This window comes from Crinia signifera, chromosome 19, assembly GCF_055691185.1.
Source record: "Crinia signifera chromosome 19, ASM5569118v1, whole genome shotgun sequence".
Classification (NCBI taxonomy): domain Eukaryota; kingdom Metazoa; phylum Chordata; class Amphibia; order Anura; family Myobatrachidae; genus Crinia; species Crinia signifera.
This window is the reverse complement of record NC_139226.1, coordinates 35,490,785-35,518,707: the sequence shown is the minus strand read 5'-3', so window position 1 is coordinate 35,518,707 and position 27,923 is coordinate 35,490,785. Positions and strand designations below refer to the sequence as shown.

General features: G+C 45.0%; 1 protein-coding gene across 1 annotated transcript in view; it reads right to left on the bottom strand.

Annotated features, from left to right (window-relative positions):
- LOC146041518 (excitatory amino acid transporter 2-like) overlaps nt 1-27,664 on the bottom strand; it is a 64,384-nt gene extending 36,720 nt beyond the window's left edge. Inside the window, exons 1-3 of the mRNA XM_083161481.1 lie at nt 27,535-27,664; nt 21,047-21,199; nt 12,204-12,454 (exon numbers count right to left, since the gene is read on the bottom strand). Coding sequence (XP_083017607.1) covers nt 12,204-12,454; nt 21,047-21,199; nt 27,535-27,664 — 534 coding nt within the window. The remainder of the gene's footprint in view (nt 1-12,203; nt 12,455-21,046; nt 21,200-27,534) is intronic.
- Nucleotides 27,665-27,923: the final 259 nt, after the last annotated feature.

The following is a 27,923-nucleotide window of genomic DNA, read 5'->3' as shown; positions in this document are numbered from 1 at the left end:
GCCGCGTGCGTCCGCAAATGGGGCGTGGTCTATGCTAATGAGTGTGCAACATATGCAAATTAGCCGCAATTAGGCCATGCCCCCATTTTCTCAGTCTGCGCACAGCGTCTATTCATTAGGCTGGGGGGACTCCCAACTGCCCCCCCTCAACGCGGGACAGTTGGGAGTTTTGAATCCCTGGCAACCAGACATTCACTGTAAATTTACTGAGATTTCTATGGAAGATGGGATGTTGCCCATAGCAACCAATAAGATTTTGCCCCTTCTAGAAGATGATAGATAGAATCTGATAGGTTGCATCTTCATTAGAGCTCCCATCTTAGTAAATTTTACCCTTCTAAACTGCATTAGAAAAATAACATGAAGGGGTCAATTTACGAAAGCTTCTAATAATAAAAAGAGATGCTGTTGCCCATAACAACCAATCAGATTTGGTCTATCATTTTCCACTTTATTGCATCTTAGAAAATGATAGACAGAATCTGGTTGGTTGCTATGGAAACATCACCTCTTTTCCTGTAATACACTAGCATGGAAGAGTCTGATTTGTTTTTCAGTGCGTTAGTACGTGCCATTGCGGTGTCTGCCAGATACATTATGGAGGGCCGCCAATGCTGTATATCATCATTTAGAATCTGTCTGATCTCAGGTCACTGGAGATAAACCAAATGCTTTAGTGGAATGTGGGATGAGGGGCCACAATCCCTGCAGACCAACTGTTTTCTTTTCCTCATCAACAAAGTTCTGCGATCATTTGGTCAAATTTATTGCTGGGCACAGAGACCAAAGGACATTTACAGTACAAAGGGGGGAGATTTCTCAATGCACGGAGGGAGATAAAGGGAAGGAGATATAAAGGTCCGGATGTAGTTAAATAGTGGAGTGTCTGTTTCATATATTTATTATTCCTGACCAAGTGACAATTAACCTATTGTTGTACTAGGCTATGTTGTTAAACCAGGCTTGCCTACCCTCCCAAAAGAGGGGGAGGGGCTAAAATGTCGCAAATAGCATAGTTTCACATCATTTTAGCCCCGCCCCTTCTCGCGGACCCACGAATCGCAGTGTTTTTGCGGATTGGGGGCGGGACTTTGAGTCAGCGCCACCTTGTTTCCGCCCCCGACCAGGAGATTCGGCTGGCCTCTCCGGGCTTCTCCCGGAGAGGCAAATATAAAAGTCATCAAGAATGTGTGAAACCGACAATTTTGAAAAATATGGATAATCCCTCCTCTGCCCCTCCATTCCCTCCTTCATGTTTAATTACCGGATGGGCCAGATGCATAGGTGCCGATTCTGTGGGTGCTTGAGGGCCCGAGCACCCACGGAAATTGATGAGCACCCACCCGCTCAGCAGCGACCCACTCGCCCGTGTCCCACTGCACTCCCCCTCCCTCGTCGCTGGCACAGGTACTGTGTGGGCATTTATGTATTTGGCACTGTGTGGGCATTTATGTATTTGGCACTGTGTAGGGGCATTTATGTATTTGGCACTGTTGCCATAATTTGAATATTGGAGACAACTGTGCTGCATAATATAAATCAGTATTATTTTGTTGCCACACCCCTTTCCCATGAAGCCACTCCCCTATATTTTTGGCTTGAGCACCCACCAGCAAAAACATAAATCGGCACCTATGGCCAGATGTATCAAGCTGGAGCAGGGGAACGACCACTGCTTAGCGAGCGGTACTGAATTAGGCCCTTGTGCTGTTCAAGGCCCCCCAAAAATATATTTTTTATATACAGTTGTGCTCAAAAGTTTACATACCCTGGCAGAAATTGAATGATAACTCACAAACTTTTCCTTCACTCATGGTTAGTGGTTGGATGAAGCCATTTATTGTCTTAAGGTGCCCATAGACGCTACAATTGTACTGTGCTATGCGTTTTTGTCTGTACAATGGTTCTATACAATTTTTCTTCCAGCTTGTGATGCAATGTGCACTTGGATGCATGCGATGCGATGTGATGAACCCATGTTTGTAATGTTAAATTTCAGATGTAGTCTAAAAAGTACGTGCAGCACGTACTTTTTTAGACATACAATATCGGGCTCCCGGGAACGCGCATCGCACAAGCCCATAAACCCCATCCAATAATTGTACATAAGATGCAATTTGTGCTTAAAAAGTACAAAACACATTCGATAATTGATGCGTCTGTGGGCACCTTAACAACTGTTAAACTCTTTTTAAATCTTGACAACAGAAACTACCTAAATGACCCTGATCAAAAGGTTACATACAGTACCCCAGTTCTTCTTAATACGTGTATTGCCCCCTTTAACATCAATGACAGCTTGAAGTATTTTGTGGTAGTTGTGGATGAGGCTCTTTATTTTCTCAGATGGTAAAGCTGCCCATTCTTCTTGGCAAAAAGCCTCCCGTTCCTGTAAATTCTTGGGCTTGGGTCTTGCATGAACTGCACGTTTGAGATCTCCCCAGAGTGGCTCAATGATATTGAGGTCAGGAGACTGAGATGGCCACTCCAGAACACTTTATTCTGCTGTAGCCAATGACAGGTCGACTTGGCCTTATGTTTTGGATCATTGTCATGTTGGAACGTCCAAGTACGTCCTATGTGCAGCTTCCGGGCTGATGAGTGCAAATTTTCCTCCAGTATTTTCTGATAACATGCTGCATTCATCTTGCCATCAATTTTGTCCAAGTTTCCAGTGCCTTTGTAGCTCACACATCCCCAAAACATCAGTGATCCACCTCCGCATTTCACAGTAGGAATGGTGTACCTTTCATCATAGGCCTTGTTGACTCCTCTCCAAATGTAACGGTATGGTTGTGGCCAAAAAGTTAAATTTTGGTCGCATCACTCCAAATGACTTTGTTCCAGAAGTTTTGAGGCTTGTCTCTGTGCTGTTTGGAGTATTGTAAGCTGGATGCTTTGTGCCATTTGAGTAGTAATGGCTTTCTTCTGGTGACTCGACCATGCAGACCATTTTTCTTCAATTGCCTCCTTATTGTGCAAATTGAAACAACCACACCACTTTTTTTCAGCGAGTCCTGTATTTCAGCTGAAGTTATTTGTGGATTTTTCTTTGCATCCCAAATAATTTCCTGGCAGTTGTGGCAGAAATTTTTGTTGGTCTACCTGAACGTGATTTGGTTTCCACAAAATCCCTAATTTCCCACTTCTTAATTAGAGTTTGAACACTGCTGATTGGCATTCTCAATTGCTTGGATATCTATTTATATCCCTTTCCTGCTTTATACAGTCCAATTACCTTTTTCCCGCATATCCTTTGACAATTGTTTTGCTTTCCCCATTACTCAGAATCCAGACACGCCAGTGCAGCACTGGATGAAAGATGAAAGGGTCTTTCAGGAGACCAGAAACTCACTGACCTTTTATACACACCCACTGATTACAAGGAAACAGGTCACAGGCGAGGATGGTTACCTTTAGTAGCCATTCAAACCCGTTTGTGTCAACTTGTGTGCATGTTATCAGGCCCAAATCTCCAAGGTATGTTACCTTTGATCAGGGTAATTTGGGTAGTTTCTGTTGTCATTAAGATTTAAAAAGAGTAAACACAGTTGTTTGACAATAAATGGCTTTACCCAACCACTAACCATGAGTAAAAGAGTTTGTGAGTTACAGTATCATTCATATTCTCTAACAAATGGCCAGAAAATCACAAATTCTGCTAGGGTATGTAAACTTATGAGCACAACTGTATGTGGTATGGGGGTTGGGGGTTGTATCAAACATTGGAGAGAGATAAATCACTGATCAAATAGTTCCTAAGTACTGTACCATGTTACAGCATACTTACCTACTTTATGGCTGCCCTTTCCATTTTTAAGGCATTGCACTGCGGTAGGTGGGGCTAAAACTGCGCAATTTTCATCATTTGACCCAGAGGGTGGCGATACCCTGCACGGCGGAGACGGGCGGACGGGTAATGTACATAGGAAAATGCAGTAAAACCCCAGTTTTACCGCATTTTCCCTTTAGTACATCCCGCTGAAAGAGATAAATGCAAGGGTGATAAAGAGAGAAAAACCTCCAGCCAATCAGCTCCTTACTGACTTTTTTCAAACACAACCTGTAACATGGCAGTTAGCAGGTGATTGGCTGGATGTTTATCTCTCTTTACCATCCTTGCATTTATCTCTTGTTAAGGCTTAATACATCTGCCCCATTATCCCTCTGATTCCTCCTTGCTATCAACTGATCTCATTACCGTTCTAATAGATTTACCTATGATCCCATACCACTCGACTCAATTTTTGTACCCTTCTTTCTGACGTTAAAGATTTCAAGATCCGACTTCCTGGTATATCCTCCACTGTTATCTATTTCACGCCCCATAATGATGATCCCTTTATCCTGTTATCCCCTAAAGGCCCCCATACATTAGGCCGACTTGTCCTTAGGACAAGTCGGACCCAATTCTCCTATGAGCCGCCCGGCAGTTACCCGGGAGGCTCACATACAATTTGGCACTTGATGAGCCAGTTTTTACATGTGATAAATCGCTTGCGATTTATCACATGTAAAACAAATGGGGAGCTGCAGGGCGGTGAGGAGCAGTGGGGGCGGGCGGCGGCAGTAGTGGGGGCGGGCGGCGGCAGTAGTGGGGGCTGGCGGCGGCAGTAGTGGGGGCGGGCGGCGGCAGTAGTGGGGGCGGGCGGCGGCAAACAAATGAGTTCCCGGCGGGTGCCGGGTGCGGCGAGTGATGCTGACCTGGCCGGGCAGCTGTGATCAGAAATATCAGCGCTGCCGCTGCGGGACGGGACGCACAGTGGCGGCTATTAGATTTTCGAAATTCCTGTCAAATGACCGGCCGTTCTGTGATTGGCTGAGAGAGCTCTCAGCCAATCACAGAACGGCCGGTCATTTGACAGGGATTTTAAAAATCTAATAGCCGCCACTGTGCGTCCCATCCCGCAGCGGCAGCGCTGCTATTTCTGATCACAGCTGCCTAGCCAGGTCAGTGTGTCTGCCCGCCGTGCTCCCCCGCCCCCCGGTGTCTGCATGCATATGCCTGACAGGTGGCAGGCATATGCATAGCATACAGGGAGGTCGGATGATCTTATGTGCTGACCGTCCGACCTCCCTGATCCGGTCCGATGCGCACGGGACCGCGCATCGGATCGGATCATACATCACACACCTGCGATTTTGGGGCGATTTCATCCGGTTATCGGCCCAAAGTGCCGAAATCGGATGAAATCGTCCCAAAATCGTATAGTGTATGGGGGCCTTTAGTGATGGAATGGACATTACCGGCCATCTACAATTTTCCTATTTCTATATTCTTTTAAACATTATTATAGTAGTGCATACCTCTATTTTACTATATGTTATTGTGAAATTTTTTAACGTGCTATATTTAACGTGATCAAACTTTTTCTCTCTCTATAATATAGAAGTGGACAAGTCCATGTATCAACTTGTGTTCATTTGTGTTATATAATTTAACATCCTTTACTTAAAATAAATTTCTTGAAACAAAATATACAGTATACCCATTCCCCTCCCCCTTATCCGAACCCCTTGTGATACCAACCCACCCAAATGTTACAGAATTTCGTTACTGAACTTTTCGATATATAAATATATTTTTCATGCTCTATTATGCTATTTACCAATCATATCCATTCACTGATATTGGGACCTTCTTTGGCCATCCAAAATCGAGCTATAACAACTTTAGCTATTGCACACATATTTATAGCATTTTGTCTCACCTTTTTTGTCAAATTCTCTTTAGGCCAAATACTCAGTATACAACTTATACAGTTGTGACCTGGCACACCAAGGTCTACCAATATCTCCCTAACTTTTTGCCAGAAAATTTGCACCTGTTTGCATTGCCACAACATGAAAGAACGAGCTTCCCAAATCCTGACACTTTGGACAATTATCCAATTTATTGGTTGTGAATTTACTCAATTTTTCCGGGGTTATATAAGTCCTATGTAGGATACTTTTTTGGACCTGCTGAACTCTGAGGGAGTTAGTAGCCCCCCTTGATGCTGACAATGCTATCTTCCAGTCATCCTCACTTACAGTATATCTGAAATATCTACTATCCATTTAGATCTTAGTTCTGGGAGGTCGTTACTTTGATTAAGGCCCAAAAGGTATTTATACAATTTTGACACTCTCTTCCCCCTGCTAAGTTTATTAATAAACTTTTTAACTCGGGTTTCCATAATTTGTAGGTTTTCACCTCTAGCTTGTTGGGATATAGGACTCCTTTTTTTTTATTATTTAAATGATCCATTTATATAGTTTTCATTATCAAAAAAGACAAACACATACATAACAACAAATGGGTATCTCCAAAATTTACACACATACGGAACTATTCAGTTCCCATATGTCACAAACATACACATATACAAAAACATTAACATAAACATGATCACAGCTCGACATCCTAAACTCATCCTGGTTGACTTCTCCTTCTTTACCTATATAGCTATTCCAACCCTATTGCACACATCCCGTTTTCCACCCCAGACCCCGGCTCGACTCAGTTTGCCCCTTATTTCCCCTGTTGTCCTATTTGTTGAGATCCCACTCTAGCTTGGCACTTTTGTTTATCTATCTGTGCATCCCCCTGGGCTTTAGCTTACCATACACTAAATGGCCAATACATTTTTTTACTGCTGTAACGATAGCTCAAATTAGAGAGGAAAAAAACAGGAGATAAAAAAAAAGGTTCTGTGCGCCTTTTCCTACATTATTTATGACTAAGTGCCACACCTTAATTGCATTAAGTTTTCCATGTGTCTATAAACTCTATAGGCTTCTTAATGAAACCATATCTCCTCCATATATAGCAAAGTAACATGTGTCCTCTTAGTGTGGAGTCACCTCTTACGCATACATGTGTTGGCTCCTGCCATCGTATGCACAGTGCGTGTCCAAAAAATTATTATAGTATAGGGCTAAAAAGCCCCGCTCTGTGTAAGTCGGGGGGATCCCCCTTCATCCGTAACTCTCTAAATATACATTCTACTTACTAAAAAAAGTGCTTAAATGTTTAACCTCTCACTATTATGAACTCTGGTTAATTGACCTGTTCCAATGGCCCCATATACCCAGGTACTTAATGGTCGATCCCCGGGATGCATATACAAATTTCTCAAGTTCACTAGTTTGGTTGACCAAGTTGACCCATTCTCCATGGAGCGGTCCCAAGGGGGACATCCACCGTCAGGCTATTATTAGGACTCATTAGTTGTAGATATCTATAGAACATCTTTTTAGGCAGCACAAATTCACTCTGTAATTGCGAGAAAGTTTTAAGCAGGTTGTTATTATAGAGCTGTCCAACGGAGTTAATTCCATATTGACTCCATATTTTACCCTCTTGTTCTATATTCAATTTTTTCAGATGTTTTAATGAAAACAGGTACGTATATGGATCCATTCCCTCTTGATTTATCATTCTACCTATTCGCTTCCAAACTTTAATTGCTTGTATGAGAATTGAAGGTAACCTCCGATTGCACTCTGTTCTTAAGATTATTTGGAGTGGGGTGTACCCGGGAGCAGCTACTTCAATAAGATCTAACAATTCTGGTGACGATTCATTCTTTCTAACCCAAGTACAAATATGAGCCAGCTGGGCTGCCAGATAAAATAGCCTAAAGTTTGGCATCGCCAACCCCCCATGTTCTTGTTGTCTGGTCAGGGTAGCACTTTTAATTTTAGGGCGTTTATATCCCCAGATGAAAGATGTGACTATGCTGTTAATTTTTCTAAAAATATCATCTCATATATATAAATATATACATATATATATATTTTTATATATAGATATATATATATATATATATATATATATATATATATATATATATATATATAGGGGATTGTTGAAAAATATACAAGAATTTAGGTAAAATTTTTATTAAGTTTATACGTACCAGCACAGTCAGTGTCAACTTCATCCAACATTTACATTTGTTCCTAATTTCTTCAATTAGAGGAGCTATATTATCTATAATAACATTTTTGTTATTTGGAGTCTTTGGAGATGACTATTCCAAGATATTTAAGTTTATTCGTTAATGGGAGAATAGAATTGGTCCCCACTTCACCCCGACCCTCATCCATTATTAAAAGATGGGATTTAGTCCAATTGACCATCAATCCTGAAAACTGCCCAAACTCGCTAAGGGTCTCAATTACAATCGGCAGATCCCTACCATAATCAGATATGCCAACTATCAGGTAATCTGCATAGAGATACGATATTAGAATTCCAAGCCATTGGCGTTCCACCTATCCCCAGAATCGCCCTTAACTTACAAAGCAGTGGCGAAAGGGGACACCCCTGAGGGTGCCCCTTGACATAGGGAACAATTCAGAGACATACACATTGATGGCGACTCTTGCTCTCGGGTTACGATATATCAGGAAGATTAAACCAATAAATCGTGGGCCAAAACCAAAAGAATCCAATACTGAACGAAGGTAAGGCCACTCCACTGAGTTAAATGTCTTATTGGCATCGAAGGAGGCTATAGCTGACTCAACCCCAGCGTGCTCCACTGTCTGGAGATAAGTAAAGACCCGTCTAAGATTTATTGAGGTAGATTTACCGGTATGATCTGGGTGCACAATATCCCTGTCTACCCTGTTTAGCCTATTGCCAAAACCTTAGCAAAGATCTTTGCATCAGCCGTAATCAAGGATATTGTGCGGTAGGAATCCATATATGACGGATCTTTACCACTCTTAGGGATAACTGTTATAACGGCTTCTGTCATTGAGTCAGCCAGGCCCCCCTCTTCTTCCACTTCCCAAATTTATATACTTCGCCCGGCAGCCCATCTATTCCTGGGGCCTTTCCATTTGCTAATTAATTAACAGCAGCCTCAACTTCTTCTATAGTAAAGGGGGACTCTAAAATCTTTATGGCTTCCGATTTCAGTATTAGTAACTCGATCCTTCCCACGTACCTCTGAATATCCCCTTCCAACCCCCATCTTCTAATTTGGATTTATATACTTCCCTATAATGTTTAACAAATTCAGTTATTTTAGATGTATCTGTCAAAATTTCACCATTCTCTGAGATTATCTTGTTAACTATTTGGTAGGTCTATCTATTTTAGAAAGTAGGGCCATATATTTGCCTGCTTTATCTAAATTTAAATAGATTTGATGGGAGCTTTTAAGTAGTCTGCATTTAGCCATCTCCTGCAGATGTTCGTCCCAATTTTTTGGGGCACCCAACCAGGCTATATAATATTTTTCAATTTTGCCCATAATATAGAACCTTTCACAGTCTACCATTTTTGTCTCTAGATTTTCTTGAGAAGCCCTTTTTATTGCTGTTATTTTTTTGATCATACAGACTCTAAAGTGAGCTTTAAAAGAATCCCATACACGAGTAGCTTTAGTTGATTCAGTATTTCTAATGAAAAAGCCCTCCAACTCCATAGCTATCTCATCCGTATTATCTAGCTGAGTCAACCTTACTGATTGGAGTCTCCAGTAACAATATCCCACTTCCTTTTCTAAATCTATTTGCATAACCACAGGCGAATGACCTGAGATCCCACGAGATCTATATTCAATTAGCGAAATACTATTTAATAACATTTCTGAAGACAGTATCATGTCTATCCTGGAGAAGGAGTTTTTTGCCGGTGTATTACAGGAGCATTGACGTGCTGTATGATGCCTATCCCTCCAAGCGTCACACCACCCTATTTCTCTGATAAAATCCGCTGTGCCCCTCCTTGTATTCATTGTCTCCCCTTTATTGCTCCATCTATCTATACCAGGATTCATTACTGCGTTAAAGTCTCCTAGGCAAATTATATTATCTTCTGAGTGTAAAGCAGAGAAGTCCACTGCCAATTACAAGATCTCATATGTAAAAGGGGGAGGTACATAAATCAACAAAATACAGAATCTAATAGCATTTATATAACAATCCAGGGTACTTATATGTTAGTTGGACGCCCACTTAGCTATTTGCTTAGTTTTCCGCGGCCTCTCGTGGGGCTCGCTACGCTCGCCATGCTTCGGGCTCAGTGGCTTGCTGCACTCGCCACACTATATAAAGTCAACTCCACGTCGACATGGATAGTGGGGGTATGAGCGTACTAACTATAGTGGGCGCCTAACTAACATATAAGTACCCAATCCAGAAAAATAAATCTACCCCCTGGATCTATCTCAGAAGTGATACATTCAAAGGAGATAGTTTTTTTTAATGATCACTGAGACCCCCCGAGATGAGGATGTAAACTCAGTGATGACAAAGAATACTTTTAGTGCAGATAGTCAATTATTTATTTGGCATTTATGAAGTAGATGTGCACTCACAGTATCCGTATCAAAACATAAGCATTCATTTTAATCCCACTGGCAGGAACTCTTCATTCCAATGTAGTAGTAGTACATTTATTTATGAGGCGCCACAAAGTGTCCGCAGCGCCGTACATAGCAAACAAAAAACAAATGTAGGGGTATAGCTGGTAGAACTAAAATCAGCATCAGTTCAGAAGTAGGTGTCGAAATTGTCGAGGAGACTGAGGATGAAGTAGAGGAAGGGAAGAACAGGACAGGAGCACAGGTGAGGTAAAGAGGTAGGGTGAGTACGTGAGGAAGGAGGACCCTACTCATAAGAGTTAACATACTAAAAGGAGGTGGGTGGACGAACGAAAAATATTAGGATAAGTAGGAACGGATGAGAACGGAGGCAGGATAGGAGGATCAAAAGAGGTTAGGAGGAGGGATAGGCTAGTCGAAAAAAGTGGGTTTTGAGGGAGCGCTTGAAGGAGGTAAGGGAATCAGAGACCCTAAAGGGTGGCAGGAGGTTGTTCCAGTGCAGAAGACAATGGGTGCTGGACAGGGTCCCGACAGTTGGGATCCCGATAGTCATTTACCCGACATCGGGATCCCGACTGTTAAAACACTGACAGACGGGTTCCCGACGGCCACTGGCTATTTTCCCTCGTGGGGGTCCACAACCCCCATAGAGAGAGAATAGAATAGGTGGCGAGCATAGCGAGCCACCGTGCCCGCAGCGTGGCGAGCGCAAGAGGCTTTGTTGCGCTCACCACGCTGTCTGAGTCCGACCAGTCAGGATCCCGACGTCGGGCTAATGACTGTCGGGACTGTCGGGATCTCGACTGTCGGAAACCTATACCACACCCGAAGGCTAAACGGACTGTCCCACAGCGGGACGGACATGGTGCAGGCAGGACCTACCTGGTTTCTATCTCGGACCTTCCGGAGGGTCATTGGAGAGGACCATCTATTCCAGGGACAATTACCAACACTTTGTTCCAGCTTGCCTTTGGACTCCATTACATGCTTTTTAACATTGGAATGAAGAGTTCCTGTCTTTGCCAGTGGGATTAAAATGAATGCTTATGCTTTGATACGGATACTGTGAGTGCACATCTACTTCATAATTGCCCAAAAATTTTTTGACCATCTGCACTAAATGTATTCTTTGTCTCCTTGGCAATATATTTGCTTCACTGGCTGCATAAAGCCAAGGTTTTATCCACAGATAAATATTTGTGGAATTGGAAACAACATCGTAAACTCTTAAAGGGACAGTACTTCATTGTAGTTTCTTTAACACACATGGTGTAAATTGGGAGCACGTTACCGAGTGTTTGCTCATTTGTTCTATTGTCTATGGTTTAAAGTGTACTGGATGTCACTTTTTTGCACTCACTCCTTAGCTGCACCGTGTTTACTTGTGCGCACTAAATACTTCTCCAATTCTTTCTTGTGTATAATCTTTAAGCAATCTAGTCAGATGGCCCAGTAATAGCCCTGCAATTACCCCGTGTGTATGCCCCATAGGTCAGTGGCATCAATGTGTCTGGGATATATCAAACAGAAAATGCGGTAACAACTCAGTTTTCAAGGGTTTTACTGCATTTTCAGATGTATCAACGCAGTACTGCTTCGTTTCCGCCTAAGAGGGTAACACCAGCTTTTCCTGGCATTACCCTATAGTAGTCTATGGGCTTCTTTTCACATGCCCCACTGCCCCGCACTGAACCCCACCATCCCACGCCACCACTCTCCTCAGCTGCTAACTAAAGTACCCAACTTTACAATACACCCCGCTGATGTTCTTTGGTAAAGTGTACTGCATTATATTGTACAGTAACCAGTAAGCCGCACAGTACATTATCCAATAAACATACTTTACTCAGCAATGAAATGGGCATATGAAGGTCATACCTGCTGAAAACATGCTTGTACCAAGTTCTCTGGGAAGAGGTTCCGGATAAGGTCCAAAAACGCATCAATACTGGAAACCTCTTCATTTTTGGTTGAGATGCTGACCTGCCTCTTCAGTTTGGGGTTACCAGGGTGAATCGAGAGAACCAGAATAACACCAAGTAGTGCTGCTAGGATGGTAGTGGACATATAATACACCATGGCACGGGTACCCATTCTCCCGCTAGACTTGGCATCAAGGCCAGCCAAACCTGTGGACACAAAGTGAAGGGCATCTAGTCAATTCTGTCTTTTCTATGAAAAGTGTAGAACTCTCTAAATTAAAAGTGAAATGTATTTAACCAGTCTTTTACTACAGAAGTTATACCCCTTTCACACTCGCAAGCACTTGCAAGCCGGGTCGCAAGCCGGGTACAAAATACCAGCTGCGATCTGGCTTGCAAGCGCTTTCACACTAGCCACCTGACCCGGCATGAAGCCGGGCGGGTGACGTCATCTTGAGGCGTGGAAGGGGCGGCACTGGGAGATGTCAGCCTCTTCCAGTGGCGCCTTTACACTGAATGGGACCCGGGTCATGTCCACCCAGAATACCCATTCACACTGAGCCTGGACCTGCGAGCGTTCCGGGTCCAACCCTAATTAAGACATGGGTAGAAATCCCGGAACGCTGGACCTGAAATCATCTACCAGGACTCTTTCACACTGACCAATTTCCCGGGTTGATGTGGGTTCATGTGCAATCACCCGGGAAATATTTGTCAGTGTGAAAGGGGTATTAGTGGACTTCTTGGACCTTTTGCTAACATAACTTGATCACTGTTACAAGATCGTGGATTTTCCATCAGTATTAAACAGTTGGCCTTGAGTTGCTTCCACAATTCCAACACCAAATAAAGTGCAGTATTGTGCAAATGTATAGGCTCGTGTGGAAAAAATGCTGAAAATTTAGAATGCTTTCAAAATTGGAAGTGTTAATAGTATATGTTTGTGACATGAAACTGTTTTCCACATTGTCACGTTTAAAGCAGAGTTTGGCTGTTCCTCACCCAGTTTTAAGCCTCCTACACCGCTGTTCCTATTCCAGTTCATGACTAAGAGGATCATTATCACCTATTGGTTAGCATACACCTGATTATAAGCCTACAAAATCCATGTGCTAGTGTACCTAGTACTGAATTTGAAGGCAGACGAAGGTCACACCAAATATTAATTTGATTTTTATTTCTCTTCTGTTGATTAACTTTGCATTCTGTTAATTGATAAAAAATAAACAACTGCCACTTCTTTATTACTTTGCAGCATTTTTTTTTAACACCTGCCTAGAACTTTTGCACAGTATTGTATATATTACAAAAAAAACTCGGGTGGGGTGGACGCTTGATCCCCAAGAATAACATGGTTTAATACAGTTAAAATCTTTTATTCTAAATTCAGTAAGTGTATGAGGAATAGTGTGTTCCTGAAGCAAATAATTCTGTGCCTTAATTAGCCTGCAAATATATGTAGAATGATTGCGCTAACAGGATTGTGGTAATGAAATTGCCCATCATATTTCCTTAATCCCGATACCCCATCGGTATTGTTTGTATGTCACTCAAAATGAGTTGGTAATAAGGATATATCATGGGTCACGTATAATGATTATATAAAATAATTATACACATTTTTTACAAAATTTCTTTGAAATTTCTAGATGCAGTCACCCTGAAATTGTATATTATTTTCTGATAGGAATACAAGAAGGCAGTTCAAATTCATAAATACACAACTGTAGTGATAATAATTATTTTATTTCTATTTATGAACAATATGGCCAAAGACATTAATGTAAAAATCATATCTCTTATATATTTGGCTACATCTGTCACTCAAAGTGTGTCTGAAGCTGTAACGCTGGGTGGAGCCTCTGACTCACATGACTGAGTCACACGACAGAGAACCAGCCCAGTGAGCCCACAGACAGTGCCAGACACCCTCTGCCTCTCCATGTTACACAGCAAAGACACAGCTACTCACCAGACACACCAGGTGAGCACCCCACACCTCCATACCTCCCAACATGACCCTCTCCAGGAGGGACAGAATGCTCTGTTTGTGGACTTCCATCTTAATTTATGATTGTCATCACCTGTTTTAAACAGGGTAATTGATAAGAAAGGTGTTTAAGCACAGGTGATGGTAATCCATAAATTAAGAAGAAAGTCCAGAAACAGAGCAATGTGTCCCTCCCCCCCCATTCACGGCAACCCCACGATTAAATGGCACATGGAAAACAATGACATGGCTATGGTCGACAATGAAAAAGGTTGACATGAGTTTTTGAAGATTTATTTTTCACTTTTTCAATGTTTTCATATTCATTCTCATGTGTCGACATGGACACCAATGAAGTGCCACACTTATGTCAACATTTACATGTGTTGACCTTTCTGTGTTGATTTTTTCTTGTGGTGATTCGCGACACCCCCCGGTGACCCCCCTCCCACGATTCACAGCACACCCCCCCCCCAATTCGCGGCGACTCCTGCGATTTGCGGCCCCACCCCGTGACACACCCCCTCCTGCGATTCGTGGCACCCCGCGACCCCCCCTCCCACGATTTGTGCCAACCCCCCAGGACCCCCTTCCTCGCGGTACCCCCCACCCCCCGCGACCCCCCCTACCGCGATTCCCCCCCTGTCATTGCGGCAACCCCCCGCCCCTGCGACCCACCCTCCCACGATTCACTGCAACCCCCCTGCGTCCCCCCCTCCCAAGATTCACGGCACCCACACACCCCCCCGCAACCCCCCCTCCCGCAATTCACGGCATCCACCCACGACCCCTCCTCCCGTGATTCGCGGACACACCTCACCTCCTCCCTCCCCCCCGCACCCCCGCTCGTGATTCACGGCAACCCCAGGATTAAATGGCACATGCAAAACACTGACACGGCTATGGTCGACAATGAAAAAGGTTGACATGAGTTTTTGAAGATTTATTTTTCTTTTTTGAATGTTTTCATATTCATTCTCATGTGTCGACATGGAGACCAATGAAGTGCCACACTTATGTCAACATTTACATGTGTTGACCTTTCTGTGTTGATTTTTTCTTGTAGCAATTTTTTTACAGTGACAACTATGTGCACGTCAACCTACACATCATCAACCAATTCTTTGTATAATATATAACACCTGTTCTGTTTTACTGTAGGTGTTTTAAGTCAGATCTTTTACTGCTACTATTACTGTTTATGTAAATGCATTCTGAATGACAGCAACATCCTACCATCCTTCTACAAGAATATATAACCAACTAGGTGATTTATCGCGCCCCGTGCCCCCCCCCTCCCGCAATTCACGGACCCCCCGCTCACCCTCCCCACGATTCACGCCCCCTCCCACGATTCACATCTCCCCCGCAAACCCCCCCTCCCGAAATTCGCAACCCCCCCTCCCGCAATTCACGCCCCCTCCCACGCTTTGCGGACCCCCGCCCTCTCCCGCGATTCGCGGACACCTGCGCCCCCTCCCTCCCTTGATTCACGGCACCCCCCACGCCCCTCCCACAATTCATGGCACCCCGAAGCCCCTCTTTAGTCCCCCGTATACTCACACACCCCTATCACTACCCAGCTTCCTGCTCTCCTGAACCATAACTTCCACCACTGGGGAGTCGCTGACGCTGTTTTGGCCACATGCCCCTATCATGCCTTATAGCCCAGCCTCCTGCTCTCATGTACCCTAACTCCCACCCAGTAGGATGAGACACTGACTCAGGGCCACCATCCTGTACTCCTGTACTGCCACACTGGACCCTCACCCACTGGCAGAAGCTGCACAGTATCTCCCACCCTCCTCTTTAGTCCCCCTTATGTCCACACACCCCTATCACTACCCAGCCTCCTGTTTTCCTGTGTCGTGACCTCCGCCAGTGGGGAGCCGCTGACTCAAAAACACCCTACTATACTATTGCACACACACCTAAACAACATGCACACACAGCCCCCCCCACACCCACAAATGTCACTGTACCATCCACACTATCAATGTACATCTTACTCTGTAACCGCTTTTTAATTAAACAAAACAATACACACCCCCTTCCAAATCATATACTCTCTATTTAACACATTTCACCTATAACTCAAGTTGCAATACAGGCCATCTTTCATACAATTCTAACCATCTTTCTCATATACAAATGTTCACAAATTAAGGGGGCGCAGCCCCTTACGACGGTGTGAAGAGCGCCCGTAGGGCGCGATGAATCACCTAGTGTATCTTATAACTGCTAATATCCCAGTATAGTCCATGCAAGCCTATATGGGCTGATATTATTTAGGGGGATAATCAATCACCGGCGAGCCGGAGATGCCCGCCGGGCCCTATTCAATGCTGTCTTCCCCGACAGCATTGAGCAGGGTATCTCGGCAGAACGAGCCCGGCATCACAAGCTGACGGGCTCATTCTGCCGAGAACGGCTAGGAAGTGACGAGCTGCCGGCTGCAGCTCGCCTCTTCCCGGCCGCAACTCACAGCCACGGCCCCTTCTCACTCCCCGGCAGGCAGGACATTGAATCCTGCCTGCATGTTCTCATTCGAGCTGACCGAGAACGGGACTGGCACATTGAATACCCCCCTTAGTCTGCACCATTATATTAGACCTTTCTGTAATTTACAACAATATCAATCACCTGTAACTATTTGGAGGAAGTTGTTGTACTAATATTTTATATATTTAACCTGCAATTATGAAATACCATTTGCAGTACAAACAGGGCCGGCTCTACCATTAGGCAGTTTTAGGCAGCTGCCTAGGGCATTCAGATCTGGGGAGGCGCCACCAATTCTGCCTATCACAAAAACCAAGGATGTCTATGAGGATCCTTGTTGTACTTAATACAGGTGGCGGCTGTGGAACGTCTAAGACCTCACCCCCATGCCTTCCGTTGAGGTAAACTTTCCTACTTTGCTGCCTTGTACTCTGTTGTGGATGGCAAAGGGGAGGGTGTGGGGTGCCTCCAGGGAAAGAAGGGGACTTGCCCACCTCCCCGGAGGTCGAGATTTTTAGCCTCCCTGTCATTCTGGAAATTTAGGCAGGTATGCCTTAAGGCACAGGTTCTCACAGTCAGTCCACAGTGCATGTCTTGCAGGTCTCCTCACAGAATTACGTGAAATAATTATCTCCACCTGTGGATCTTTTAAAATGTGTCAGCTAGTAATTGATGCACCTGTTGGGTGACTTGGAAAGCGTGAACTGTGTGGTGTCCTGAGGACCGCGTTTGAGAACCGCTGCCTTAAGGAGTTGGAAAGTGGGTATTGGTGGCAGTATAGGTGTGTGTGGGGGAGGGGGGGCAGTGTGTTGACGTTTTGCATAGGGTGCTGAGAAGCCTTATACCGGCACTGAGTACAAGGAAAAAACAGATCTCCTATATTTGCTGATAGAGCTGGTTAGACAATGGCCATTATTCTGGTTTATTCGCAAAGGCAAATTCCTTCTCAAATGGACAAAACCATGTGCACTGCAGGTGGGGCAGATGTAACTTGTGCAGAGAGAATTAGATTTGGGTGGGGTTTTACTTCGAAGTGAGATCTGTATTGCAGTGTAAAAATAAAGCGGTACTTGTGTATTATAGCGGCGCCCCCGATGTACATCGCGTCGCATCGCATGCATGGCATGGCATGCGATGCGACGCGATTTTTGCCCCCTATGCAATGAAAGATCGTATAAGCACCATAATGGGTGCTTACAATGTGAAATGCACCCCCACGCTACCCCCCCCCCCACTATAAACGTGAACCCGAAGCGTAGCGAGCGTAGCGAGCCCGCGAGGGGTGGCAGTACGCGTCCTCCGAACTTTTCATACCCCCACTATCCACGTCGGTGTGGAGTTGAGAATAGAAAGTGTGGCGAGCGCAGCGGATACCTTCACAGGTATCGGAGTCCCCTCGCGGGCTTCACAGGTATCCGTGTCCCCTCGTGGGGCTCGCTGCGCTCGCCACGCTTCGGGCTCGGTGGCTCGCTGCGCTCGCCACACTTTCTATTCTCAACCCCACGCCGACGTGGATAGTGGGGGTATGAAAAGGTCGGAGGACGCATACCGCCGCCGCTCGCCACGCTTCGGGTTCACGTTTATAGTGGGGGGGGGGTGGCATGGGGGTGCATTTCACATTGTAAGCACCCATTAGGGTGCTTATACAATGTATAATCGCGTCGCATCGCATTGTATGGCATTGTATGGCAATGTTAAAATTGTATGACATTGTACAACATCGCGCGATATCATGTCGCATCGCATACCATCGCATGCCTTATGGTATGGGATGTGTTGGGCGCCGCCAAAATACACAAGTACCAATAAAGCCGCCAGTATTTTCCCTGCACAGAAACAAAATAACTCACCCAAATCTAATTCTCTTTACACATTTTACATCTGCCCCTGCAGTGCATGTGGTTTTGTCCATTTGAGAAGGAATGCCTTTGGAATGAACCAGAATAGGGGCCTAAATTTGCTGGGAATGTAATCTGCCACACTGTTACATGATCATCCAGCATTATTCCATATAATAAGGTCTAGTTCATAAATCAAAATACATAGCCTCCTAAGGAGGTAAGATAAGATCCCCAGAACTGCAGAGAACGCCGCTGGTTAATTAGTAAGCTTTCATACATATGACTTAACAGTCAACACTGATTGCACATATACATACTGTATAATGTACCTCCTGCAGAGATAAGGTGGACTCCCCTGCAGGTACAGAGAAAGCCGCTAACAGATTTGTAGAAGCACATGAATAAACAATAAATATTGGCGTTAATTGCACGTATATAACCTCCTACGGAGATAAGGCAGACTCCCTGCAGCGTTGGTATCATAGATGATAAGATACAATACCTTTCTTCCTTTATGCTAACATATAGTGATTTTAGCAAATGGGAAAATGTAAGAAAAGTGGCACAATCTGTATATTACAAAACCCCACTAAAATGTTTCCTTATAGAAGCACATGCACACCATAGGAATCAATTACCCATGCGCAATGTCTCAGAATGTAAGTCCTGCATGCAGACTACATTTACCGGGGGGGGGGGGGGGGGGGTTTGTCTTGAAGATGCGTGTAAAAAATTGGTGATGTAACCATGATGTAGGGGTACCATATATGTAAAAAATAGGTGCACTCCTGCATACGGTACATTACACCCACAGTTCCCCACAGAGGCAACTATACCATTGTTGCAGCAGGGATTGAGGGGCCCACTGCTGCCCCTGTCACCCTCTTCCTGTCACCCACTGTTTGGCCCTGTCACACTCTGCCTCCCCCTGCCTCCCTCTGTCCCCCCTGCCTCTCCCTGTCACACTCTTCCTTCCCCTGCCTCTCCCTGTCACACACTGCCTCCCTCTGTCCCCCTGCCTCTCCCTGTCACACTCTGCCTCCAGCTGCCTCTTTCTGTCCCCCCTGCCTCTCCCTGTCGTACTCTGCCTCCACCTGCCTCTTTCTGTCCCCCCTGTCTCCCGGTCACACTCTGTCTCCCCCTGCCTTTGCCTGTCACCCTATGCCTCTCCCTGTCACACTGCCTCCCCCTCTCCCCCCTGCCTTTCCCTGTCACACACTGCCTCCCCCTCTCCCCCTGCCTCTCCCTGTCACACGCTGCTTCCCCTTGCCTCTCCCTGTCACCCTCTGCCTCTCCCTGTTGCACACTCCCTCGCCCTGCCTCTCCAAGTGCCTCCTGCCTCTCCCTGTCACACACTGCCTCTCCCTGTCACACTCTGCCTCCCTTGCCTCTCCCTGTCCCCCCTGTCTCTCCCGGTCACACTCTGCCTCCCCCTGCCTTTGCCTGTCACCCTATGCCTCTTCCTGTCACACACTGTCTCCCCCTGCCTCTCCCTGTCCCCCTGCCTCTCCATGTCACACTCTGCCTCCCCTGCCTCTCCCTGACACCCTCTGCCTCTCCCTGTCACACACTGCCTCCCCCTCTCCCCCTACCTCTCCCTGTCACACGCTGCCTCTCCTTGCCTTTCCCTGTCACCCTCTGCCTGTCCCTGTTGCACACTTCCTCCCCCTGCCTCTCCAAGTCCCTCCTGCCTCTCCCTGTCACATACTGCCTACCCCTGTCTCTCCCTGTCCCCCCTGCCTCTCCCTGTCACACTCTGCCTCTACCTGCCTCCCTGCCTCTCCCGGTCACACTCTACCTCCCCCAGCCTTTCCCTGTCACCCTCTGCCTCTCCATGTTGCACACTTCCTCCCCCAGCCTTTCCCTGTCACCCTCTGCCTCTCCCTGTTGCACACTTCCTCCCCCTGCCTCTCCCTGACACCCTCTGCCTCTCCCTGTCACACACTGCCTCCCCCTCTCCCCCTGCCTCTCCCTGTCACACGCTGCTTCCCCTTGCCTTTCCCTGTCACCCTCTGCCTGTCCCTGTTGCACACTTCCTCCCCCTGCCTCTCCAAGTCCCTCCTGCCTCTCCCTGTCACATACTGCCTACCCCTGCCTCTCCCTGTCCCCCCTGCCTCTCCCTGTCACACTCTGCCTCAACCTGCCTCTCCCGGTCACACTCTACCTCCCCCAGCCTTTCCCTGTCACCCTCTGCCTCTCCCTGTTGCACACTTCCTCCCCCTGCCTCTCCCTGTCACCCTCTGTCTTGTTGCATTTTGTGAACTTGGGTTGGAGGAAGGGGGCTCAAATTATATTTCTGCACCTGGGCCCCCGACCCACAAGTTTCACCATTGGTTCTCCAAGTATTGAATTGACCCCATCAGTTCAACTGAAATACATTATCGTATGTTCTGGTTGTGACAACATTTATTCTGGACGTGTGCGCTAAACATCCGTTTCCATTTTGCTTCCTTCACTGTAACTTACCGGAAATCAAGCTGGAGATAATGAGTGGCAGTATTAACATTTTCAACATCCGCATTAGAATATCTCCTGGAAAGGAGATAAGAATAAGAATATTTCCATCCAATGGCGGAAGCAGTCGGAGGAGGCAGCCAAAGACAGACCCAAGTATAACACCTAAGACAGAAGGGGAGAAGACAGGTAATAAAAAAGAGTGCTCAGTTATATATAGATATATAGATATATAGATATATAGATATATAGATATATAGATATATAGATATATAGATATATAGATATAGATATAGAGAGAGAGAGAGAGAGAGAGAGAGAGAGAGAGAGAGAGAGAAAAGGGGTGATTGGAGTGCGCAACCTATTGTCTCTATGGTCACATATATATCATGTACCACCCAGTTCATCCAATCAGTACTCAGAAGTCCTTTCTGAAGGTGATTTCTGTATGTCCAATATTGAATTTGTTCGCAGTAATCATGCAATTTTCATTTTTGAAAAATCTTTTTATTTCAAAAAGCAACCCGACGCGTTTCGTCTTTACGACTTCATCAGGGGTACAACTGATGAAGTCGTAAAGATGAAACGCGTCGGGTTGCTTTTTGAAATAAAAAGATTTTTCAAAAATGAAAATTGCATGATTACTGCGAACAAATTCAATATTGGACATACAGAAATCACCTTCAGAAAGGACTTCTGAGTACTGATTGGATGAACTGGGTGGTACATGATATATATGTGACCATAGAGACAATAGGTTGCGCACTCCAATCACCCCTTTTCTCTGTATTTCTTGCTATTCCTCACTAACAGGAGGAATTTTGGAGGTGCTGCATTAGTATCTAGCGCAATACAGAGTCCAAACCCCCAATTGTGTATATATATATATATATATATATATATATATATATATATATATATATATATATATATATATTGGCATTACACTGCAGCAATAACAATCTCAAGCCAAACGATTATCCAACAGTTGCTTATGCGCAAGGGCAAAGAGCTACAAAAATCAGCAATTATTATATATTATGAATGGATTTGCAGATGAAAGTGGATCAGCAGTCCACTTTCAGCCTTGCAGGGGCGGGATTTCACTGTTTGTGGCGGATATATCATGGCAGGCCTCACACAATCAGCAACAATCAGCTCTGAAGCAGGCCCATAAGTTGTAAGCTCCACTGGGGCAGGGACTGATGTGAATGGCCAAATATTCTCTGTAAGGAGTTGCGGAATATGTATGCGATGTGTATATAACTGGTAATAAATAAATAAATAAAAATAATATAGATTTGGGGCGCACATCTGATCTGATGTGCACGGTAAAAAAACACAACTAAGAAAAGTGTTTTTTGTTCAATTGCAAGAGCCGCCCAGGTGTAGAACAATAGCATTTGCACCAGGTGTACACTACGGAGGTCATTCTGGTTGACTTGCAAAGTAGTGAATTTCCCTGCTTTGCAAGCCAACTAAACACCGTCCACCGCCCGCACGGATGCCCGTCCCCTGCCGGCATGCGGATAGATATTTTGCAGCCTTGCGTGTGGAACCAAAATCATTCAATGGCCGCCGACCATCGAGTGATTTCTTCAGTGTTTGCAAATCTAAGTCACTGGTGACTCAGATTTGTGGCGCCCTGCTACATAAAGGGCGGGCAGGTGACATCCGGTGATATCACCTGCGCACCCAGCGTTGTCATCAGCGCCCACACCGAGTTCAGACAAAAACGGCCATTATAAAAGGAAGTCTAGCCTCACATTTATGTGCAAAGAGTGGAAAAATGGTGAGTAACCATCGTGTCACGTGGATTCGGTCGGTGGTGGTGGGTGATTACAATCAGCCTAGCGAGCAGGCCTGAATTATCCCCATTGTCTGCACATCATCATATAGAGGGCCTGACTCAGACCTTGGGCGGGATGTACTAAACTGAAAATGCGGTAAAAACCCGGTTATCGGGGGGATACTCTCAAGCTGGTGTAACCCCCATAGAAGCCTATAGGCTTATTTTCATGCCAACAGCACCCGGCAGATGATCTCTGGTGGATCAAAAGGGAAAAAGATTTGTATGGGCAGTGTGCTGACGGTGACATTTTTGTGATATCCATTTTTATGGAGAAGGTTAAAGATTGTTTACACCAACAACAACAACTAATTTAAACATATAAATATATAAATGAAATGTAAACCTATAATCACAATGAAATAATAAGAAGGTGGTACAGGATTATACATTTTTATATATATAAAACCATAAATATTTTTAAATATTTTTTAATTAAATTCATTCAGAAATAATGACTTCAGAAGTAAAAATATATAAGGTAGTTGTTTAGTTTCACGGCGGCAGCGGCCGTGCGTCTGAGTCCCCTTGCGGGGCTCGCTTCGCTCGCCAACGCTGCGGGCTCGGTGGCTCGCTGTGCTCGCCACGCTATCTAAAATTAACTCTATGCCATCGTGGATAGTAGGGTATGAACTATCTACGTTGGCATAGAGTTATTTTCATTCAGTTCACGGTGGCCGTGCTGCTGCAGTGAAACTAAACAAGTACCATATATAAATATAAATATAACTCAAAATCAGGATTCCTATAAATCCCTGGAAGAAAGGAAAAAGGCATGAGCAGGCGAGGTGGTGGTCATCGTGGGAAGCTGAGGATGTTCTGTGTGACGTCTCCACGTGTGAGATAATTGGAACAAATGAGAAATGCCAAAATAAGGTTCCTTTCCAACACGAAAACAGATGTTTAAGAATAAATCTGTGTAGCGGAGCAGGAACTAACAGTTCTGCCATGAGGGAGCTTCTGCGGACACAGCCTGTCACACATGACATGACCAATGTAAGATCTCTTGTAAGAGGTAACGAAGGGGACTATGTGGCAGCAGGTGGGGGATTATGGTGGTTTATACCCCCGTCCCCCCACTCTACACAGCAATAACTCAAGGGAAATAATGAGGCTCTGATGAGTTTCCGGCAGCCTGTCATTACTTTCTGGCAAGCAAGGAGGCACATTAAAGCACATCTGTGCGTGCTACAATACCCACACCTAATCCTCATGTGGCTGAACGACAGAGACAGAGAAAGTAACGATGAGATCTGAAGGGGTGAAACGCGTGACGTGGGGAGTGCTGGAAATAGAAACTGGAAGAGTGTGTGGTTAGCCTGAATGACAGCTTGTAATTATAGATACTGTCACTTCCCCTCTTACATAGTTCGTAACACTCAGAACGTTGTCTGTTTAACCCTTTGAGTGCCAACATCTGTGAGAGATGTTCATGATACCGTCTAAAATGCCAGCGTTGCTCACATTTGTTATATAATTTCAAATAAAAACATGTGAAAAAAAAATCTCCTATATAAGGTAAACATTACAGGTCATTATGATGAATAAAAAGGTTTGCTTGGCAATTTTTACACCTATTTTGATAAAATCACTTGGCACTCAAAAGGTTAAAAGCTTATATAAACTTCCTGCCGACACAGTAAAGACAGAACCGAATAAGAACAGACACTTCTCCCAATTATAGGCTTATAAGTAATAATGGGACATAAATCAGGTGTGTATTACCAGATCAACAGTCAGGAGGTCCGCAGTCAATAGGCCAACACCATGTGGTTGACAGTCAGTAGGACAACAGGGTCAAAAGATCAACATGAAAATGGTAAAAGCATAAAAAACCAGTCACAGTAATATAGGGTGACACGGACAGTAAATTAAGCAAAAAAACCTGAAAATTCCCCTGAAAATGTGTCAACCCTACGTGACTTGGGTGTATGACTTGAGTGCGTTGGGCGTTCCCCTGCCCCACCAGCCTGCCCACCCCCTCAACAAAGCAAAATCAAGTGTGATATTCGCCAAAGTGGCTTGCAAAGGTGGTCTGCACGTGTACAGAATTGTGCATGCGCAGACTTCCGAAATGGGTTTGAATATGGCACTGTCCGATCAGAGCAGGGCCGGTGCCACCACTAGGCAGCTGGAGGGCGCCAGTGTGCAGCAAGAGGTGTCCGTGGAGGTGAATGGCACCGCAATTCCCCCCCCTCCCCCCCCTGCGGCTGCCTCCCTACCCCTGGTCTGGTATTACTTAGCGGCCGGGGGGGGCGGGTGAGCAACAGTGTGCCCCCCCCTCCAGAATGCCTGACGCTGCAATCACCGGCAACCCCCCCCAGTACAGCGGCCGGGGGCAGGTGAGCACCGGAGCGTTCCCCCGCCGGTGGCCCTCCGGTGCCTTACACCGGCACTGGATCAGACTACAATCAGGCCCTTAGTGTTTTATGAAGCTCAGTCCACTTTACATACATAGATATCTCCCTACTCTCTCAGCAGCCTGTTAGCCTCCACAGGTCCACAGTGCATCCTGCTCCAAGCATCTGAGTGACCACCATACAGCACACACACAGCCTCCCAGTGACCACCATACAGTACACGCAACATCACAGAGACAACCATACAGTACACACAACATCCCATAGAACGCCATACAGTGCTCACAGCATCACACTGACCACCATATAGTATACACAGCATCACAGAGACCACCATACAGTACACACAACATCCCATAGAATGCCATACAGTGTTCTCGGCATCCCACTGACCACCATATAGTATACACAGCATCACAGAGACCACCATACAGTACACACAACATCCCATAGAATGCCATACAGTACTCACAGCATCCCACTGACCACCATATAGTACACACAATATCCCAGTGACAACATTACAGTACACACAATATCCCATAAAACGCCTATACAGTCAGAGCCGGCCCTAGCCTAAATGACGCCCTAGGCAAGATTTTGGCTGGTGCCCCCTAGCACTGCCACTAGTTTCGCCTCTGACCCTTCTCCCCTTTCCCAGCACCATCAACCCTCATCATAGCAGTCATCATTTTGGTGCTCCTACCCGCAATATTTTAAATAGAAACAGTGCACACATTCGGTGCACAGCCCAAACAGGGGCGTGTTCTTGCTGGGAAGGGGCTTGCTACTCCCAATAGTACCCCAATTCAAATTATTCCACACAGTAGTGCAACTTTATTCACATTATATCATGCAATGGTGTCCCTTATTCACGTTACATCACACAGTAGTACCACTTTACCTTATATACATTACTTCTCACATTATTCACATTATACTCTTAGAAAAAAATCCTGAGAAAATATTGTATTTTAAGCCCCTCCATGGCCACACTGCAACCCAGCACAAAGCAGTGTGTGCTGGGCAGAGGAGAAGAGCTGCAGCTGCTGCTGTCACTTAATGGGAGGGGTTCCGGGGCCCCGACTGGGCCCTTCCATCAGACTTTGGCCTGGGTAATTTGTACCCCCTACCCCTTTCTCTAGGCACCCCTGATAATACCACACAGTAATGCCCCTTACACATGACACACATTATTAATGTCCTTAAAACCAAAATGCCTCTTACACATTATGCCAACCTTTATTAATGCCCTTCATACACATAAAGACACACATAATGCCCCTTACACATATGTTGCACATTATTAATGCCCTTATACACATGACACACATAATGCCCATTACACATATGTTGCACATTATGAATGCCCTTATACACATGACACACATAATGCCTGTTACACATATGTCGCACATTTTTTATGCATTTATACATGACACACATAATGCCCCTTACACATATGCCGAACACTATTGCACAACCAACCCACCCACAGCCAGCACTCGCACAGCCGCTAACACTGTGACCTCTGCCTCTGCTCGGATACAGATGTTTCCTCATATATCTTGACTCAATAAGCCATGCAGCTCCTGGCCAGTTCTGCTAACGTTGGGTGCCTTTTTTGCTGAAAATTCGTCTTATTTGCATTGTTATGTGACCAGGACACACAAGGAGCTTCCATTGATTAACATGATATGCAGCATGCCTATATTCTGTGTGCGACTGTAGCTTTACCTGCTTACAAAATGCTATGTTACAGTGATTTCCATGAATACACTATTTCATATGCAGATACAGCCTCACTCATACACAGAATGTAGGCATGCTGCATATCATTTTAATCAGCTGATGCCCTAGGCAATTGCCTAGTTTGCCTATGCCTCAGGCCGGCTCTGTATACAGTACACACCATACAGACCACCATATAGTACACACAGCATCACAGAGACCACCATACAGTACAAACAACATCCCTTAAAAAGCTATACAGTCCTCACAGCATCCCACTGACCAACATATAGTACACACAGCATCCCAGTGACCACCATGTGTACTACACAACATCCCATAAAACACTATAAAGTGCTCACAGCATCCCAGGGACCATCATATAGTACAGATAGCATCACAGTGACTGCCATAAAGTAAGAACAGCATCTCGGTGACTGTCATACACTACACACAAAATCCCAAGTAAGTTAGAGGAACAGACAGATAGGTTGCTGGTCTGAAGTATAGAAAAGTAATTACACATCTTAAAAACATCAAATTACAAGTCAATTACTTACCAGCTATAGTTAAGATTAAAAGAAGATTTCTCCGTAGCCGGCTACAGTGTTTTGTCCAGCATGCTTTGGGAAACTCTTCGAGGCTCATATGATGTCCATCGGAAATGGGAACTTCAATGTGATTGGTCATCTTATTATATCAGTTAGTGCGCAAAAGGCAAAAGCCAGGGTACAACCTAGAAAAAAAAGTATCATGACACTTAGAGACAATATCAATTACATGACATTAACTGTAATATGCAGCAGTAGTAGTAGTAGTAGTAATCAGTGTAATAATAATAAAAATTAATAATAATAATAAAAATTGGTTATAACATTGCTACTCATCCTGCTTGGACATATATTCTTCATAGTCCTTTAACAGATATTGGGGGTGATTCAGTACGAAT